Raw genomic sequence first — 18,242 nt, 5'->3', positions numbered from 1 at the left:
TGTAACATAGACAAAGAAACGTTTTTGGACCAAAACTGATACTTTTCAGGAAATTAAAAAAAAAACACTGTATTTTTAAAAAATAATTAAACACAGTGTTGTCAAAGTTGATATTTTGGCTTGTATTGTATGATAATACTTGCGTGTCATTATATTATTAACATTTGACCAAAATCAAGCTCAAATTAAGTTATTAAGTTTTTGATCAGCTAATGTTGTGTTTTTTTCCCGTCTTTAGTACGTTGCATTACGTTTTCATCAACTTACAGGTAAATTAATTATAGCTATTGTGCAGTTATAGCCAAAATCTCATAAAAGACAAAGTGCTTTGCACATGCTTTTTAAAACAGTATTGGCTACTATGACTCGACGACAAATGCTGTCGACAATAAATGACAATTCTTTGTTCATCTTTGCATTGCAAACAAGCAGAGACGGTCCAAACAGCTTTAGGATCCAGTGGAGTAATGAGTTTAGTCACAAAACGCACTGTTCATTGGTTAAATAATTAGCAAAACCCACAGACAGACGTAAAGGGTGACGGTGACCACCAAAAGAAATGATTTATAAAAAAAAATAAAAATGATGAAATATGGATAGGCCAACAAGATTTCACGAAATATTTTATTAATTTATAAGAGTTTTAGCATTAGAGTGAAATAATTTAATGATAATAATAATAATAATAATAATAATAATAATAATAATAATAATAATAAAATTCTCCTTATCTTAATGTGCGAGGCATATGTCTATGCATAAATCCAGTCCTGTACATAATGATGGTTAGGTTGAATTATTAACAAGGGTGTTTGTTGTATATGTATGTGTTCCAGTTCAATTTGTTTCAGGCATGATCAGCTCGTAAAAAATATCAAGTGATTTTGAGCCTTAGTGTATAATTTAGATTTACATTATTCATTTAAGATTACTCTGAAAGAGGTTTTGCACGTTTTGATAAAACGTAATTCATTAAATTCAGCTCGTATGTTTGTTCATAATAACTAATATCATGTTCAAGTTGTAAACCAAACATATTCCCGGGATCCGACTCAGAAGAACGATTCATTCACGAATTTGACGTCACTAGTTACCAGTTGACTCGCCCCGCCTTCCGATGGCACATTCTACGTTTTTATCAAGAAGCACCAGCACATACTTCCTCCTTTAAGCGTAGCATTTATGTTTATAACAAACAGGAGCGATAATGTCTTCCAGAATAAATCTATCTATACAGTCGAGTGTTGACAGTGAATGGAGATGTATCACATGCACACTATTGGTCAATCCGAGGGGTCAGAGGTTGATATGTAAATATCCAACATGGCGGCCCCCGTAGATGACATGTTTTCTCGCTGCGTGGATCCTGCAAAAGCTAGTAATTGCGTGGAGGTCCGATTTATCGATAATGTCAAGGTATGCAGAAGTAGTGCCATGATAGAAATGCCTCCTCATTTAATAATTCAGTTCAGTCATGCTTTCTTAAGAGGTTTAGCTTTGATTATGGTGCTCGCACCCCTCCCATGTAAGCCGGTTTATTACGCCAGAACCTGCAACAAACCCAAAATATGCAAACTGTGACAAATAATCATATTTATGTTCTATTAAGTGGGGACATATATGTGGACTTTTACATGCATATGCACTTTTAAATGGGTTTCTCCTATCTCATGTTCCAGACAGCAGCAGTTAACTTACATACGTGTATTTTGTAATTATATGTCTACAGGGCAAAGGATTATTCGCCAAAAGATCGTTCAAAAAGGGTGACACTATTTTCATTGAGCAGCCTCTAGTTTCATCTCAGTTCTTGTGGAATGCCTCGTACAAATACAGAGGTGAGTGCCTTAGAATTATCCAGACGTCCTTGATCATATATTGGTGATGATTGACCTCATCAAGATATTATTCAGCTTTGTGGATATAACTAAGGCTATACAGGGGTGGACAATGACTCTAAAACACCTAGTTTTAGACCACAATAATTGAATACTATGGTGTAGGTCCTCCTTTTGCCCCCAGTACAGTATCAGTTCATCTTGGGAATGACACATACAAATCCTTTACAGTGGCCAGAGCGATTTCGAGCCGTTCCTCTTCCACAACAGTGGTCAGGTCACTATGAGATGCTGGTGGAGGAAAATGTTTTCTGACTTGCTCCTCGAAAACACCCCAAAGTGGCTCAGAAATATTAAGATCTTGTGACTGTGCAGGCCATGGAAGATGTTCAACTTCACTTTCATGTTCACCAAACCATTCTGTCACTTGTCTTGCAGTGTGTATTTGTGCATTATCATGCTGAAACACGGCACCGCCTTCAGGGTACAGTGTTTGAACCATTAGGTGCACAATGGTTCTGTAGTTCTTGGCAGTGAATCAAGCACAGTAGGGAAGGCCATGATATTGCAGCCCAAACCATCACTGATCACCTCGTGCTTCACTCTGGGCAGCATGGTGGCATGCCAACATTACCCAGGATACCATAGCTCTCCATACTACACAAAAACTTGCTGTCCTGGTCACAGATGAGCCAGAGAGACACACAACAACTTGTCCTCTTTTGAACTCTGTCTCCCATTATGTTGTGTGAATTGCAATATTTTATGTACAGCTGTGCTATTGCTCTGCTATTTCAACCTATACACTCTGCTCTTACTGATGAAATATAAAATCAGTGAAGATTGGCCAACAGGCTGCGCATATATTGGTGTGAATCCTACTGCAATATATTGATAAATGCTTCAGTTTCTTTGTCCAGCCCCTGTATTGTAACTATTTGCTCGGTTGTTCATGTGTCCCTGTACCCTGGCGTGTTTCCTTCTTCCCGTATTCAGCGTGCGAGTACTGTCTGCGTGCTCTGGAGACAGCAGAGGAGAATGCCAGGAGGTTGAGTGGTCTGCCAGCTCTGAGTCTGCCTCACCCTGAGCTGTGTAAGGTGCGACCTGACCGACACCAGGCCTGCCCACAGTGTCAGGTACACTTAATCTTAATATGGTGGTCCCATGTATTCTTGATGCCATCTGTAGTGTTTGACCCAGGTCTTCATAATCTGGTTAATAATCCAGAATAAACTGATTATATTTCCATTAATATTTGTTATTCTTAATAACAAACAGACTATGTGATATTATTAACCCTGACATGTGAAATAATAGTTAGAAAAAAAAAATTTAATTGAATCTTTAGATGAAAAAGTCTGCATATGTGTTTTATGTTTTGTATTTTATCCATTAGGCTTTTATGGCTCATATAGTAGAATATATATGAGGAGAAATGCTTTTATTCAGAGACCCATGCAGAGTAAAATATGCAATTTGGTGCAGTTGCTTATAGTCATATGGCAAGAGAATAATATACGTTCTGAAAGCTTGTAATGTAAATCAATGAGATGAGGTCTATATAACACTAGAGTAGACTACTTACAAAAATGCATATACATATCAGTTGTCACGCTACAACTTCTAATAATGTCTTCGTAAAAATGGTATTTAAATGCTTCGTTTTATATCAAAGCTCTAGTTTTAACGTGGGAGCAACACATACTGTATAATAAATGAGTACAATGATCACTGAGAAATGAACAAATAAATGTTCCTCAAAAGCATTGTGGGTTGTGATGCATTATCTTCCCTTAAAATAAGGGATTACTCTTAATTTTTCTGTAATTTACCGTAAAAATACAGTTACTTTGGATGTAATTGCGTTAAATACTGAATTGAATATTGAACAAATCTATATAAAACAATAGTGGATTTAACATCAAAATTTAATGTCTAATGTTTAAATGAGGTAACCGTCTCCCTTTAAATACTTTGACCCCTTCAAGAATAATTTATGCAAATTTATATTATTTATTTGAAAGAATTTAAAGAGCAGTTTCATGTCCTGGCATTGTTCAACTGGTCGAGGTTGATATGGGATTCAGAAAGTGATTAGAATAAGTACTCCAATGCTTTTTAGAGAGAGTAATTAGTACAGTAATCTAATTACACTGTTGAAGATGTAATTAGTAGCTAAGAATCAATTACGTTTTAGAGTATCTTAGCCAACACTGCTCAAAAGCCTGATTTATCATATTTTTAAATGTTTTATTGTGTTTGTATGGATAATCAAGTAAACTTATGTTACTTGAAATATTGAAATATTACTAACAATATAAAAGTTATTCTTAGGTTTATGCAGTAAAAATCAGTAAAGATTTCACAGTAAAAAGACACATGCACCACGACCTGAATATGGACATTTTTACAATTACACTTAAAGGGCTTTTACTTGCTAATAAAAAGTTTAAATTATTAGTCTTATAGATTGTGTACAACAGGTTTTGATCACAATGATAATTTAGAGGCCTTGCATCAAATATGATACTGTCGGCTTTATAGGGTTAAAACATTTAGCTTTAGATGAAAGACTTTGATGGCTGATTAGATGTGTCTTCACAAGGCAGGCTGACCATAACTGACCAATTATTGACAAAGATTTTATTGGCTGTTTTTTTATGAAACATTATGGAGCACAAGGACATTTTTAAGTCATGATGATCTGCAGAATATGTACTTTGTCCTTTAAAAGTATGTTTTTTATTTCCCTTAAAGAACAAGTTTTGAGAACAAGTTTTCATTTTCAATAGTACTTGAGGAAAGTACAGATCCCTCAAAAAATAAAAAATAAAGTACTTCAAACAGATCCTACCAATGTGTTTTTATAAAGCAGGGTTTGTTTGTGACTCATCCCTGAATGGTCTTCATATGCGTTCCCTTCAGGTGATGTACTGCGGTACTGAGTGCCGACAGGCTGCATGGGAACAATACCACAAGGTCCTGTGTCTTGGCCCTTCACATGATGATCCGGATCACCCAGTCAACAAGCTGCAGGATGCATGGAAGTAAATACTCACTCATATAGACCTTATGTAGCCCTGTCTCTTTTCATCGCTGCGCTCGTTGTGTTCTGTCTTCCGGTTTGTATTTCCACAAGATCTTAAGGATTGAATTTTTTTTAAATCTTCCACTGACATTTATGAGATCTGCTTTAAACATTACAATGCTCATGATAACATAGCTCTACAAGTAGTAAATCCACTTCACCAGCTAATTACTCTTCGACAGCGATGCCATAGAAATATACAGAGCGACCGCAAAATGGAAGTTCAAACACAAGATTCAGAAGATGGCTGAGCACTTGTTTCTCAGGCGCATAAGGTCTATACTGAAAGTATTATGCAGAACATTAGAGTCCTTGCTTTGTCAGTAATTGATTGCTTTTGGTTTGAAGGCTGTTGGTGCATAGGCATTCTTTAGCATGCTAACCTTGAAATATATGACTCTGCTCTTGCATTAAATTGTTTGTCCATATTATCCAGGAGTGTGCACTACCCTCCTGAAACCTCCAGTATCATGATCATGGCAAGGATGGTGGCCACCATTAAGCAGGTTATTTTCTTTTATTTATTGGTTTGAATAAAGTGTCTAAGAGGATTGTTTGCCTAAATGAAATGATAGTAAGTATGAAATAACTTCTAACAAGCAAAAACTGCTTCTGTTGCCGTTTCAGGCTCAAGATAAGGGACGCTGGCAGAGGTTGTTCAATCATTTTTGTAGTCGTACAGCAAATGAAGAGGAGGAAATAGTTCATAAATTGTTGGGAGAGAAGTTTAAGGTAAATAGAAAGTCCATAATCTTTTTTTTTTGTACATTAATAATGCTTCACTCTGCGTCATCAAGTTTGCCTATTCAGAAGTTTGAGTTTTTAGTTACACTTTATTAAGGTGATGTAGTAACATTGTACTTACTCAAATAAGTGCTGAGTAATATTAATTGACTACATGTACTTACTATAGAGTTACGGTTTGGGTTTAGGGTTGGTTACTTGTAATTATGCATCATTTACTATTACTTCTATAGGAAGTTCATCTAGTAACATGTAAAGTCACCATAAAATGAAGAGTTACCAGTAAAAATGCCCCCAAAATACAGTGTTGTTCCTTTCAATAGGGACAGCTGGCCTTGCTGCGTAATTTGTTTTCCACAGCACTGTACGAAGATCGTCTCAGTCAGGTCAGCCATCGTCTCTGTCTGTCTGTCTGTCTGTCTATAATTTAATAAAAAGCAAAAGGGTCATACAAAAATTAAACTACGCACTCCTTGGCAATAGAATCGCCATTGACTAGTACATTTTTTAGTTAATTTGCCAGACATTAGTGTTGTAGTCAAGACCACCTAAACTGAGACCAATTCGAGGCCAAGACAAGAACAAGACTTTGTTGGGTTGAGACCAAGGCAGGGCGAGACCGAGTCAAGACCAAGACCAGACCAGCACTCCTCAAATTCATCTAAAAGATGAGAAATATCTTATATTTAATCAATAAATATTATAAGAATAATAAGACACTATATAGATGTTTCCAATGAAATATCTAACCATAAAATTCCTCTTTGTTGCAGAGGTTGCACAGAAGTAGCATCTGAATTGGTACAATTACACCTGCATAAATAATGTTCAGATTAATTTAACATTAAAACATTAACATTATTTGACGGAATCATTTATTCAACTGATTTGTTCAAAGCAGCTGATTAACATAAAGAAACACGTTGCGGAATTAGCAAAAACTTAAAATTAGTCACTTAATATTAACTTATTTTTTATTGAACGTTTGTATAAAATCAATACCACATTTGCATTCGTGCTCATATTCATGAAAAAAAGCTCAATTCCTTTTGCTTAATTATATCCTGTATAATTTTTTAGACAATCCTGCATTGATTTTGAGCCTGCAGCACAGTAACAAAAGAAATCAAATTAGAAAGAAGTTATTGATTGCGTTTTAAGCAGTAAGTTTTACTTCAAATCACATTAATGATGTTAACAAATGAATCAGACAATGCATTGGCAATTTAGTGATGCCCTCGCTCGCGGTTGTGGGATTGACCGATCTTGAGATAAAATCCTGAGTCTTTTTAATCTGAGACCAAGACAAGATCGAGTACAAATGCGATCAAGACCGAGACAAGACAGTGTGTGTGTGTATTTATGTATGTAATCTATCAAATCAGCTTATCTTCATAAAATGGCACAGTTTTACTTTATTCATATGTGATATGTTCTGAAAGCAAAACAACTACACTTTTAACATCAGGCAAACTTAATTAGAATAGACCATGTATGAATAAAAATTTATGAATGCTTATTTGTCATTTTAACAGAACTTAGAGCTGGTGGTGCTTGAGACGTTGGTCATTCAGTGTTTCTGTAAATCTGTTCAGATAATAATACTACTAATAACTCTACTACTACTAACAATAAACACTAGGGTTGCACAGTATACCGTTACTATGCATCTCAAACACTGGCAAGTGAAATCTCAATTCTTAATTTATAAGCCAATGTCTAATGATAGACATTATGTAGTCGCCAAGCATATGCGAGTATCTGTGTGTCTCTACTTAATTCAGTGGGTCTGTTATACTCTAAAGGTGATGATACACAGGGCAACTTTTTGAGCAATCTTGCCGAGCAATCTTGCCAATCGATTGTTGCTTGGGCACTTTCCCATTGGAAATGGGCAATAAATTTCTATCTGGATAATTTTTATCGGTCGTGGGCTCTGTCTCTCATCTGGTTTCCCGTTGACGGTAACATTGCCCAGCAACATTGCTCAAAAAGTTGTCCTGTGTATCATCACCTTTAACAGGAATGAAGGATAGGGCAAATGTTTGTAAAATTAACTTCTTTTGTGTATATAGTGGTTCTCTCCAGAAGGATTTCGCTCTCTGTTTTCGCTCGTTGGGACCAACGGTCAGGGTATTGGCACCAGGTAAACCACTCAATACAAACAATCAATATTTTACCCTAGAGAGATGTATCCAGCAGAATAATGTTCCTCAAGCGATTCTGATCTGACGTGTGTCTGTAGTTCTCTGAGTCAGTGGGTTCATGCGTGCGATGCGCTGGAGCTTCCCAGCCAGCAGAGGGAGCAACTGGATGCTTTTATCGACCAGTTGTACAAGGACATCGACAAAGGTCATTTTTCTCTCAGTCTCCCACCTGTTTCTAGCGCTTAGATCCTCACACACATTGATCTGTACACCTGCAAAGATCTCTGCGTTTGACATCTGCTTCCTCAAGCGCAGCTGAGACAGACACACATTTTACCACTTAGACGGCCATCGATCTGTGTAAATTATTATTGTTTTGGGCGAAAGTGTGAAATAAATCCAAAAGATGAACGGCTTTCATAGATCTTTTTCTTTTTTTCTGTTACAGAAACCGGTGATTTCCTCAACTGCGAAGGCTCTGGACTTTTCCTGCTGCAAAGCTCTTGTGAGAATTGTCTTTATTCATATTGGCATGTCTTTCAGTTTGCACAGCTGTGATAATTTCACATACAGTAGAAGTTGACTTTGAGTTGCAAAAATCAGGTCAGCTCAACAAATGAGGCCTGTCTCCTTGCTCTACTAAAAGAAGTGATGATTTATTACCGTTTCCGTTGTTGTACAGGTAATCACAGCTGCGTTCCCAATGCGGAGGCGTCTTTCCCCGACAACAACTTCCTCCTTCACCTCAGCGCACTCAGTGACATCAGCCCTGGAGAGGTCAGAGGAGGATGTTGGATAATAGATGCTAAGCTGATGCTCGGAGGGAGGGTCGTAATATTCTAAAGCCTTGAGTGTTTCATTGTCGGTAGGAATTACAGTCTAGACTCTGAAGATTGGAGCAGTTTTGGCAGCTTGTCAGTTAGATTGAAAAGGCCTACATCTGCCTGCATTCCTGCTGGAGAGGTAGAGCTTCGCACAGATTTATTTCATAGGTTTGTTTATCTGAATCATATTAGCCAGTGGATGACAGCTCATCATGAATTTTTTATAGCTTTTAGTAATGAATTCACATTGTAGAGCTTTATGAATTTTTATAGGGTTACTTAAAGCCAAATTTGTTTTACCTTTGTTTTCTGACACAGTGACCGTTTTTTCTCATCATGTTTTGCCTTTATAGCCAAGCGGATTTGTGCACAGAATCAGAATTATATTGAGAATGCTCATTAAGTTCCTGAATTTGATTTGAAGTGAGGTAGTAAACAGGATGTGGATTTGCTAGGAAGTAGAATTAAATGGGGGAAAAAATGTTGTCATGTCATTCCAAACCTGTGATTTTTTTTTTTTTTTTTTTTTTTTTTTTTTTTTACACAAATGAAGATTAACTACCGTTCAGAAGTTGTAAGGAGTTAATAGTTTTATTCAACAAGGATGCATTAAATTGATCAAAAGTGACATTAAAGTCATTTTATAATGTTACAAATGATTTCTATTTCAAACAAATGAACTGCTTTTACAACAATTTTAAGCAGCACAACTGTTTTCAACATTGATAATAATAAGAAATGTTTCTTGAGCAGCAAATCAGCATATTAGAATGATTTCTGAAGGATCATGTGACACTGAAGACTATGTAATTATGCTGAAAATTCAGCTTTGACATCACAGGAATAAATTGCATTATATGTTAAAATAGAAAACAGTTATTTTAAACTTTTGAACCGGAGTGTATTTCCATACAATGACTGCGTATTGATGGTCTGTCAGCCTCCAAATCGGACAAAAGAGAAAATAATGAATGCTATCAATAATGATTTACATTTTGGTCTGGTAGTGACCAAAATTAAAATATTGTTAGTGAGCATGTAAAAAGGTAATTGTTTGTTTACTTTAAAAAACAACCATTGTAAACAAGTAACACCACTGTGAAACATTATGAGAGTGATTACTCCCACAGAGTAATTGTATGGCTCTGGCCAATTTATAAAACAGAAAACCATTCTTCTGTAAAACGCAATTCTGAGTCATAACACAACTGCAGAAAAAACAAATAAATAAAACAAATAAGAGTTGCTGAGTTGTTGATCATCTCATGAATATCTCTCGTTCTTTCTGTAGGAAATCTGTATCAGCTACCTGGACTGCTGCCAGAGAGACAGGAGTCGTCATAGCCGGCACAAGATCTTGAGGTAAACGAATGCAATCCCTTGTTTAAGCATTCTCTGTGAAACTGCCCAGCTGAGTCCACCTCCAGAGAGGATCAATGGCCTTGGTCTCTGGCAGCAGCTCTCGGCCTGGATAACCACAGGGGCTGTTGACTTGCTGCTGGGCCCCTGCTCTTCTATTGATCAGTTACCTGTCAATCGCAGCAGCTATACCGCCTGGATGACCAATGAGGGTTTGTTTGGAAATCCCACTTAATCTATATTCACTTTATTCCTGTGAAAAAAGCCTGCCTTCACCTTGAAAAGAACTGCTGAACTTCTTGCCTGTGAAGTCGATATTAGAGACGGATATATGATGGATATTTTTTATCTTCATTTATTATGGAATAAGGGTAGAATGAAAGCCCAAATAGGGTAGATCTTCAATGTATTCTGGTGCATTGGAATTAAGAAATATATGTGGTCTAAACACTTGAGTTTGAAAGATATATACAGTGTCTCTATATATATAGTTTTATGCAAAAGTTTGGGCATCCCTGATAATTATCAACATTTCAGTTTATAATCTGCTGGGCTTTCGAAGCAGCAACTTCTTTTGGATATAATTTATACCTTATGGAAATTTGGGCACCCCATTGGAATTATCACATCAATATTTAGTAGAGCCTCCTTTTGCTGAAATAACAGCCTGTAGTCGCTTCTTATAGCCACTAATACGAATTTTGGACCTTTCTTCCTTGCAAAATGTCTCCAGTTCAGTCAGGTTTGATGGTTTCAGAGTGTGGACAGCCCACTTCAAATCATTCCATAGATTTTCGATGATGTTCAAGTCTGGGGACTGTTATGGCCATTCCAGAACATTGTATCTGTGTCTGTGCATGAATTCCTTGGTAGATTTGGAACAATGCTTTGGGTCATTGTCTTGCTGAAACAACCAACCCTGGCGTAACTTCAACTTCTTGACTGATTCTTGAACATTGTTCTTAAGAATCTGCTGATGCTGGGTGGAATCCATGCGACCCTCAACTTTGACGAGGTTTCCAGTACCTGTGCTTGCCACAGAGCCCCATAGCATGATGGACACTCCACCAAATTTTACAGTAGGGAGCAGGTTCTTCTCCTGGAAAGCTGTTCTTTTTCCGCCAAACAAATCGCTTCTGGTTGTGACCAAATAACTCATCTGTCGTTTCATCTGTCCACAGCACATTATCCACATTAACACAGCTCCATTTTCTAACTATATTTCTGACTCTGGTGACACAGACCTTAAACCTTTGTGAAAACTTTTTGTACCCTTCTCCTAATTCATATTGATGAATTATTCAATCAATCCCAATATAAAGGTTTGGAGATTTATATATATATATATATAAACACAAAAGTGTTGTATGACTTCAGAAGAGACAGTATAAAAGCTGAATATCAATTCTTATATTTTCAGTCAAAAAAAGAAAAGAAAAGTTAAGCTAATAGAACTGCAACAGTCGGGTTCCGGAAGTAAAAACTCCATTCATTTTCTCCATAGGGAAATTGTTTTTTTTTTTAACTTAAACCTTTAAAAACAACCTTACTGTGAGCTACGAGGTTGTTAATCAATGGTATTTGCTTCTATTGAAGCCGTTTGCCCGCATTTTTTTGTGTGTATTTTTTCAAATAATCATGTTTAACAATGGAATTCCTGGTGAAAATAGTCTCCGGTTACGAATGTAATCATGGTTCCCTTAGAAGGGGAACGAGACACTCTCTATATATGTATATTATATTATATACAGTATATATAAAAATCAACATTTGTAAATGTATAGTTTTATATTTCTGTTCTGGTTTTAATTTTAATTGTCCGATTTTAAAAACCTTTTTTGCTTCAAATCAAAGTTTGTAGTGTTGGGATTCACCTCGTTGCTGATTGGCTTGGTTCACGGCTTATAACTCTTTAATGAAGACTTTTATAAAATCCCTATGGGAAAAATGAATGGAAAAAATACTTCCGAAACCAGTGCCAATGAAAAAGGGGGCGGTTGCACTATACGGGTTTGGAAGGACGTGAGTGTGAGTAAATAGTGACAGAATTGTAATTTGTCTTAATGTAGCCTTTTTAAATGATAAATAACACCATTTTCCCCTCTCATTTTCAGGGAGAATTATTTATTCATCTGTTCCTGTCAGAAATGCATGTCCCAGATGGATGACGTGGATATGACATCAGAGGATGAGGAGGAAGTGGAAGGAGAAGGCGAAACTGAGGGAGACGATTTGGAGGATGAAATGACAGATGTGTGATTTCACTCAGGTTTCTCGCCCCCCACCCGAACCACTTCACTTGTCCGTTTGTGGACCTATTCCATGTGATCCTGAAACCCTCCACAGGGCATAATATCTACAGCAGTTGAGAAGCCAACGTCACACTCACAGTAGCAGTACAGCTGTTAGAACCTGCATCAAAGCCTATGCAAAATATAAGTGCAGTATTTTTATCATGTGCTTTTTTTTGTCATGATTTCTTCCATGCAATGTCTCATATAATGCAAGATTTATTATGTTTAATAAGTCACTCAAGACACTGGTTTCATATGCAGGATTTAAATTTGATTGGTTAAACTGATTAGATTTTTGTTTTTGTAATGATTAAGATAAAAAGTAGCCACACACACAAAACTGTGACCACGCATGAAACATGATCAGTCTGTGCACTTATGGGTTATAATATATGACGACCATCCAAAAGAATGTGGATTTTCCATTTAATCACATCTGAAAGAAACTGTACAGTAATCAGATAAAGAGGAAGAAGTGACCAGCTTCATGTTATACTTTAAAGTGACTGTAAGTCAGCCAAAATTAAAATACACATTACTTGGTCTCTTTCTTGAAAGAAAGATTTTTTTTCTTTATAGTATGTAAAGATTAGCTCAACACCTTGAAATGGCTCTTCTTTTCAGCTGACAATAGCTAGGTTGCACTGGTGGAGAAAATATTAAACGATTTATGGCCAAATAACTGTTTAACCATTATTTTAGCCAATTATTGTAGCTAAAGTAGACTTTCTGAAATCTTGCCTGTAGTAAATGTACATGAGGCTATGGAAATAATTACAGTAGTTATATGCAATAAGAAGCTCTCAGAAATTGGGTGTCAGTGGTGTCCTCTACAATCTTTATTTGTATAAAGACACAATCCATAATGTCTTAAAACAGCTTTACATAAATGTTCTTAATCCCCCAGTGAGCAAGCTTGAAGTGATTACTGTAAAAAATAAAAAAGATGTTTAGGTAGTGAAGGGAAGCCACGCTCATTTAACATATTCTATGTAGCATTGAGTGAACATGCACTACCGGTTAAAGGAACACTCCACCATTTTTTCAAATTAAACTATGTTATTCCCTTAACTAAGACGAGTTGATACATACCTCTCTTGTCTCAGTGCGTGCACTCAATCGCTCTGGCGCGCGGCGACACTTTGATAGCACTTAGCTTAGCCCAGTTCATTCATTAGGGACCAAACAGAGATGAAGTTAGAAGCGACCAAACACCTCCCCGTTTTCCCCATTTAAATACAGTTACACGAGTAGTTGCAAGACCAAGTATGGTGACAAAATAAAACGTGGCTCTTTTCTAAGCGAATGATTGAGTGCACGCAATGAGACGAGAGAGGTTTGTATCAACTCGTCTTAGTTAATGGAATAACAGTTTAATATGAAAAAAAAAAAAAAAGTTTGGAATAATTTCTCTTATGCTCACCAAGGCAGCATTTATTTGAACATATAACACCAATATTTAAAATAACTTTTCTATTAGAATATATATTTTTAATTGAAGTTTATTCCTGTGATCAAAGCTGAATTTTCATCATCATTACTCCAGTCTTCAGTGTCACATGATCCATCAGAAATCATTCTAATATGATGATTTAATGCTCAATTAACATTTATTATTATCAATGTGGAAACCGTGATACTCTTCCATTCAAAAGTTTGGGGTAAGTAATGTTACAAAAGATTTATATTTCAAAAACTGTTATTTTGACATTTCTATTCATCAAAGAATCCTAAAATCCTTATAATATTAAGCGGCAAAAACTTAATAAGAACCATTATTAATAATAGATGACCGATAATAATTGAGCAGCAAATCAGCATATTAGAATGATTTCTGAAGGATCATGTAACATCGAAGACTGGAGTAATGATGCTGAAAATTCAGTTTTTTAAAATTGTAATAATATTTCACCATATCACGGTTTTGTTTTGCAAATGCCTCGCACAGGAATTGAATGAGAAATATTGTGATGTGTTTGTTCCCAGATGTTTCAGAAACAGCACTTACTGATATAGAGAACAACTCCATTTGGAGTGATTTGTACTTTGCAGACCTTTTTCATTCTCAAACAGCAACATTGCACTCTAAAGATATAACAGTAGTTAAATGGTGATGCAGGTATAGTGTTCCTTCACAGTCTGGCTGAAATAGGCTGTATTTGACAGTCCTGTGCTGATGTCTTTTGAAATCCATCCTAAACGTCTGGAACAAAGAAGGCAGTGGTCACTGTGACGTGCTTGGCTTATATAGGGTCTAGTTGGCTGTAGTTTGCAGTCTTTGAGATCCGTCCTAGGCGTCTGGGATGATGCAGGCAGCGGTCAATGAAGTGTTCATCACTGTAATGCTTGTGTAGGCTGTAGTTTGCAGTTGTCGCTCAGCAACAGATGAGGTGGGAGTGGGATATGAAGCTGGACCGAATCAAACTCGCATTCACGTCTGGCTCCGATCTGTTATCCAACGCCCACTGTTCACGATCCAATCAATTCTTGATGGATAAAATCAAGTCTCTTGTTGAATATTCTGTTTAGCTTGGAAATACAGCACATTATGAAAGTCAGATGGGTTTCGAATGCCACTTCAATGTTGACTTTAAAGTAGCCGGTTTAAGTTGTCTGCTAAAGTCTTATGTGTGATTAGGTGAAATCAGTATTGGCATTGCCATCATCCAATCGTTTCCTGAGGGCAATGCACCTGCTGTCTGTCATTACAAGTGTATCAGTTCTGCAGCAGTCTTGTGTTCTTTGCTAATCTCACTGATGAGTAAGCGCTGCCATCCTAGTTTCCAAGCTGATGAATTTTGCCCCTCAATTCTCTTTTTGATGTCGAGTGAGGACGATCTGCCATGTTGCAGAAAGTATGAAAATCCTGGCAATCCCATTTTATACCTCTTTTCGTAATCCTCCAGATATTAATACTCTCATCCTCTGTTTATGAAATTCATCTTGCAGCTCTCGCACTTGCTCTCTTCTCTTCACGGATGATGTTATTGACAATTTCTATGTGTCTTCCTCATCAGACACATCTGCCAAAATAATTAAACACTTAGTGGTGCAGACACTAAATAAAGCATAAACGCAAATGTTCTCAAAGCAAAACTAAACATAATGACAGATAGGGAGACTTCTTGCTTTGATGATCGCAAATGAACTATTGCTGGGTTTTAAGAGCTTGCTATTAGGAAGGCATTTCTATTACTGTTGCTCATATCTGGTGTTAGGGATTTGAACAAGTCTCTGTCTTTAAGTATTGCACTTCTGCAGGTAACGTGATGCATTTGTGTCACACATGAATTATACAAATCTGGCAGCTTTTTGAGGAGAAGGGTGCTATTACATGTATGAATTATGCATTCTGAATTATAATATAAACCTGATGGACATTAAAATGGCTGAAAGAAAAAAGTACATAATAAACAACTACAAAAATAAACAAAACAAAAAATAAAGCATCTACATAGCATAGTGCTGAATATAGTAACATGCTAAAGCACTCAGAACACCTTAGCAATCATAAAGTAACCTGTCTACAATTTGAACACCTTAGCATTTGCTTAGTAACAATTTCCTTTTTCTTTTTGGGTTCAATTTTATTGTATATGGGTGAATGACATGACGTGCATATTTTTGTGTCCAAGTGCATTATTTCCTTTTAAAATAATTTGAAAAATTAATGACATGCATCAGTTTATTCAGTAAAACCTATTTAGTTAATTCTCACTACATTTAACTGTCCGAACAAATGAAACGACTAAGAAAACTATTTAAAACTGAGTTTTAATCATAAGAAATTCAAAATAAAATATTGTGGCATAATTTTATGTTTAAAACCTTTCATATAATTTTTTTTATATATAAATATCAGTATTTTTAAAGCTGTTGAGACAATTGAAAACTGTTGTCTGGGAATTTGTATATTCTCAAATGGCAGGGTCAGGGTGGCACAACTGCAAACATGAGTTTTTAATTATGAACTGACAAGGTAATAACAGTAAAGATGATCATGCATCATCCAGAGGAGTCCAACTGATCCTTGTGGCAGTGAAAAGGTTTGTAGATCTCTCATATACTGGTAAAAATAGCTATAAATTGTTTATTGTATTTAAAAATTTAATGTAGCTAGCATAGGCAAAAGCTAATACAGGCATCCAAGTAGAAGCCTCAATGTAAAATTAGTTGCAAAAGTCACTTGGTGCTTCCAGGAAGTCAGGTGATGCAACTGCAATGAATGTCCTGATATATAGAATATACACTGAACAAAACAATGCATTCTCATCCTAGGGCGTCATATACTGACGCTTTTGACATTTTGTCTACATCCAGCGCACATGATGGCACCCTTTAGCGTCAATATGACACGCACAGAGCTTTGTTCGGTTATGGGTAGGTTTAGGTCTGGGGTAGGGTTAGGGTTAGACCACTAGGAGGCGCCTTCTAGCCCATATCTATCTGCATCGCATATTGACGCTAAAGGGTGCCATGTGCGTTGGATGTAGACGAAATGTCAAAAGCGTCAGTATATGACGCCTTGGGATGAGATCGGGCTGGTACAAAATTATAAACGCAACACTTTTGTTTTTGCCCCCGTTTTTCATGAGCTGAACTCAAAGATCTAAGACTTTTTCTATGTACACAAAAGGCCTATTTCTCTCAAATATTGTTAACGAATCTGTCTAGATCTGTGTTAGTGAGCACTTCTCCTTTGCCGAGATAATCCATCCACCTCACAGGTGTGGTATATCAAGATGCTGATTAGTAAGCATGATTATTGCACAGGTGTGCCTTAGGCTGGCCACAATAAAAGGCCACTCAGTTTTAGTGGGAGAGCAGTTTTATCACACAGCAAAATACCACAGATGTCGCAAGTTTTGAGGGAGCGGGCAATTGTCATGCTGACTGCAGGAATGTCCACCAGAGCTGTTGCCCGTAAATTGAATGTTCATTTCTCTATCATAAGCCGTCTCCAAAGTCATTTCAGAGAATTTGGCAGTACATCCAACCGACCTCACAACCGCAGACCAGGTGTAACCACACCAGCCCAGGACCTCCACATCCAGCATCTTACAGGGCACATCCCTGTACAGGGCAGATGGCAGACAGCGTGTAAGGCATCCTGTGGGTACCGTGACGAGATCCTGAGGCCCATTGTTGTGCCATTCATCCACGACCATCACCACATGTTGCAGCATGATAATGCACGGCTCCATGTTGCAAGGATCTGTGCACAATTCCTGGAAGCTGAAAACTTCCCAGTTCTTGCATGGCCAGCATACTCACCGGACATGTCACCCATTGAGCATGTTTGGGATGCTCTGGATCGGCTTATACAACAGCGTGTTCCAGGTCCTGCCAATATCCAGCAACTTCGCACAGCCATTGAAGAGGAGTGGACCAACATTCCACAGGCCACAATCAACAACCTGATCAACTCTATGCGAAGGAGATGTGTTGCACTGCATGAGGCAAATGGTGGTCACACCAGATACTGACTGGTTTTAGGACCCAGCATAAAAAAAAACATTACTTCAGATGAATAATACATTTAAGCTAAGATTGTCTATACATTTTTTTATTATTATTGTTCTAAAATGTTAGTTTTTAAGTTAAATATGCTTTTCAATTTAAGTTATTTTCAAGATAATTTCAAAATAATTTTAGATGCCACCATCATAAGTAGCATGATTCTAGATAAACATCTCTGTTTGTTTCAGAGATCCCGATTCTCCCACAATTCTGAACAGACAACTAAACAAAATAACATGTAATTAGAAGTTCCGACAAAATGTTACTTGCTGCAGTTTATTTAAAATGTTTAATTCATCTGAATTATTAAAAAAAAAACTCGGATTGAATGAATGATTCAATTACTCCCTCAAAAATACTTGAATCAGTGTTTTTGATCAAATCTCTTGAATGAATAATTCAATGACAAATATTTTCTTTAACAGTGA

At 36.8% G+C, this 18,242-nt stretch overlaps 1 protein-coding gene across 6 annotated transcripts; it reads left to right on the top strand.

Annotated features, from left to right (window-relative positions):
- Window positions 1-1,109: 1,109 nt before the first annotated feature.
- Window positions 1,110-13,249, top strand: smyd5 (SMYD family member 5). Of its 6 annotated transcripts, none has more exons than XR_014031293.1 (14): window positions 1,291-1,416; window positions 1,730-1,838; window positions 2,835-2,974; window positions 4,764-4,885; window positions 5,363-5,432; window positions 5,554-5,658; window positions 5,994-6,056; window positions 7,746-7,816; window positions 7,916-8,022; window positions 8,266-8,322; window positions 8,500-8,594; window positions 8,687-8,780; window positions 9,933-10,003; window positions 12,115-12,970. XR_014031293.1 is itself a non-coding variant. In XM_081381938.1 (13 exons), exons 1-13 carry the CDS (start codon window positions 1,324-1,326, stop codon window positions 12,257-12,259), a joined length of 1,248 nt encoding a protein of 415 aa, XP_081238064.1. In that variant the 5' UTR covers window positions 1,110-1,323; the 3' UTR covers window positions 12,260-13,249. The 6 variants fall into 6 exon arrangements, 1 of the variants encoding a protein (XP_081238064.1); XR_014031295.1 differs by having other exon boundaries at window positions 9,933-10,212; window positions 12,115-12,461; XM_081381938.1 differs by lacking the exon at window positions 8,687-8,780 and having other exon boundaries at window positions 1,110-1,416; window positions 12,115-13,249.
- The last annotated feature ends 4,993 nt before the right edge of the window (window positions 13,250-18,242 follow it).

This window comes from Scardinius erythrophthalmus, assembly GCF_964197995.2.
Source record: "Scardinius erythrophthalmus genome assembly, chromosome: 13".
Classification (NCBI taxonomy): Eukaryota; Metazoa; Chordata; class Actinopteri; order Cypriniformes; family Leuciscidae; genus Scardinius; species Scardinius erythrophthalmus.
This window is presented reverse-complemented; position numbering and strand designations above follow the sequence as displayed.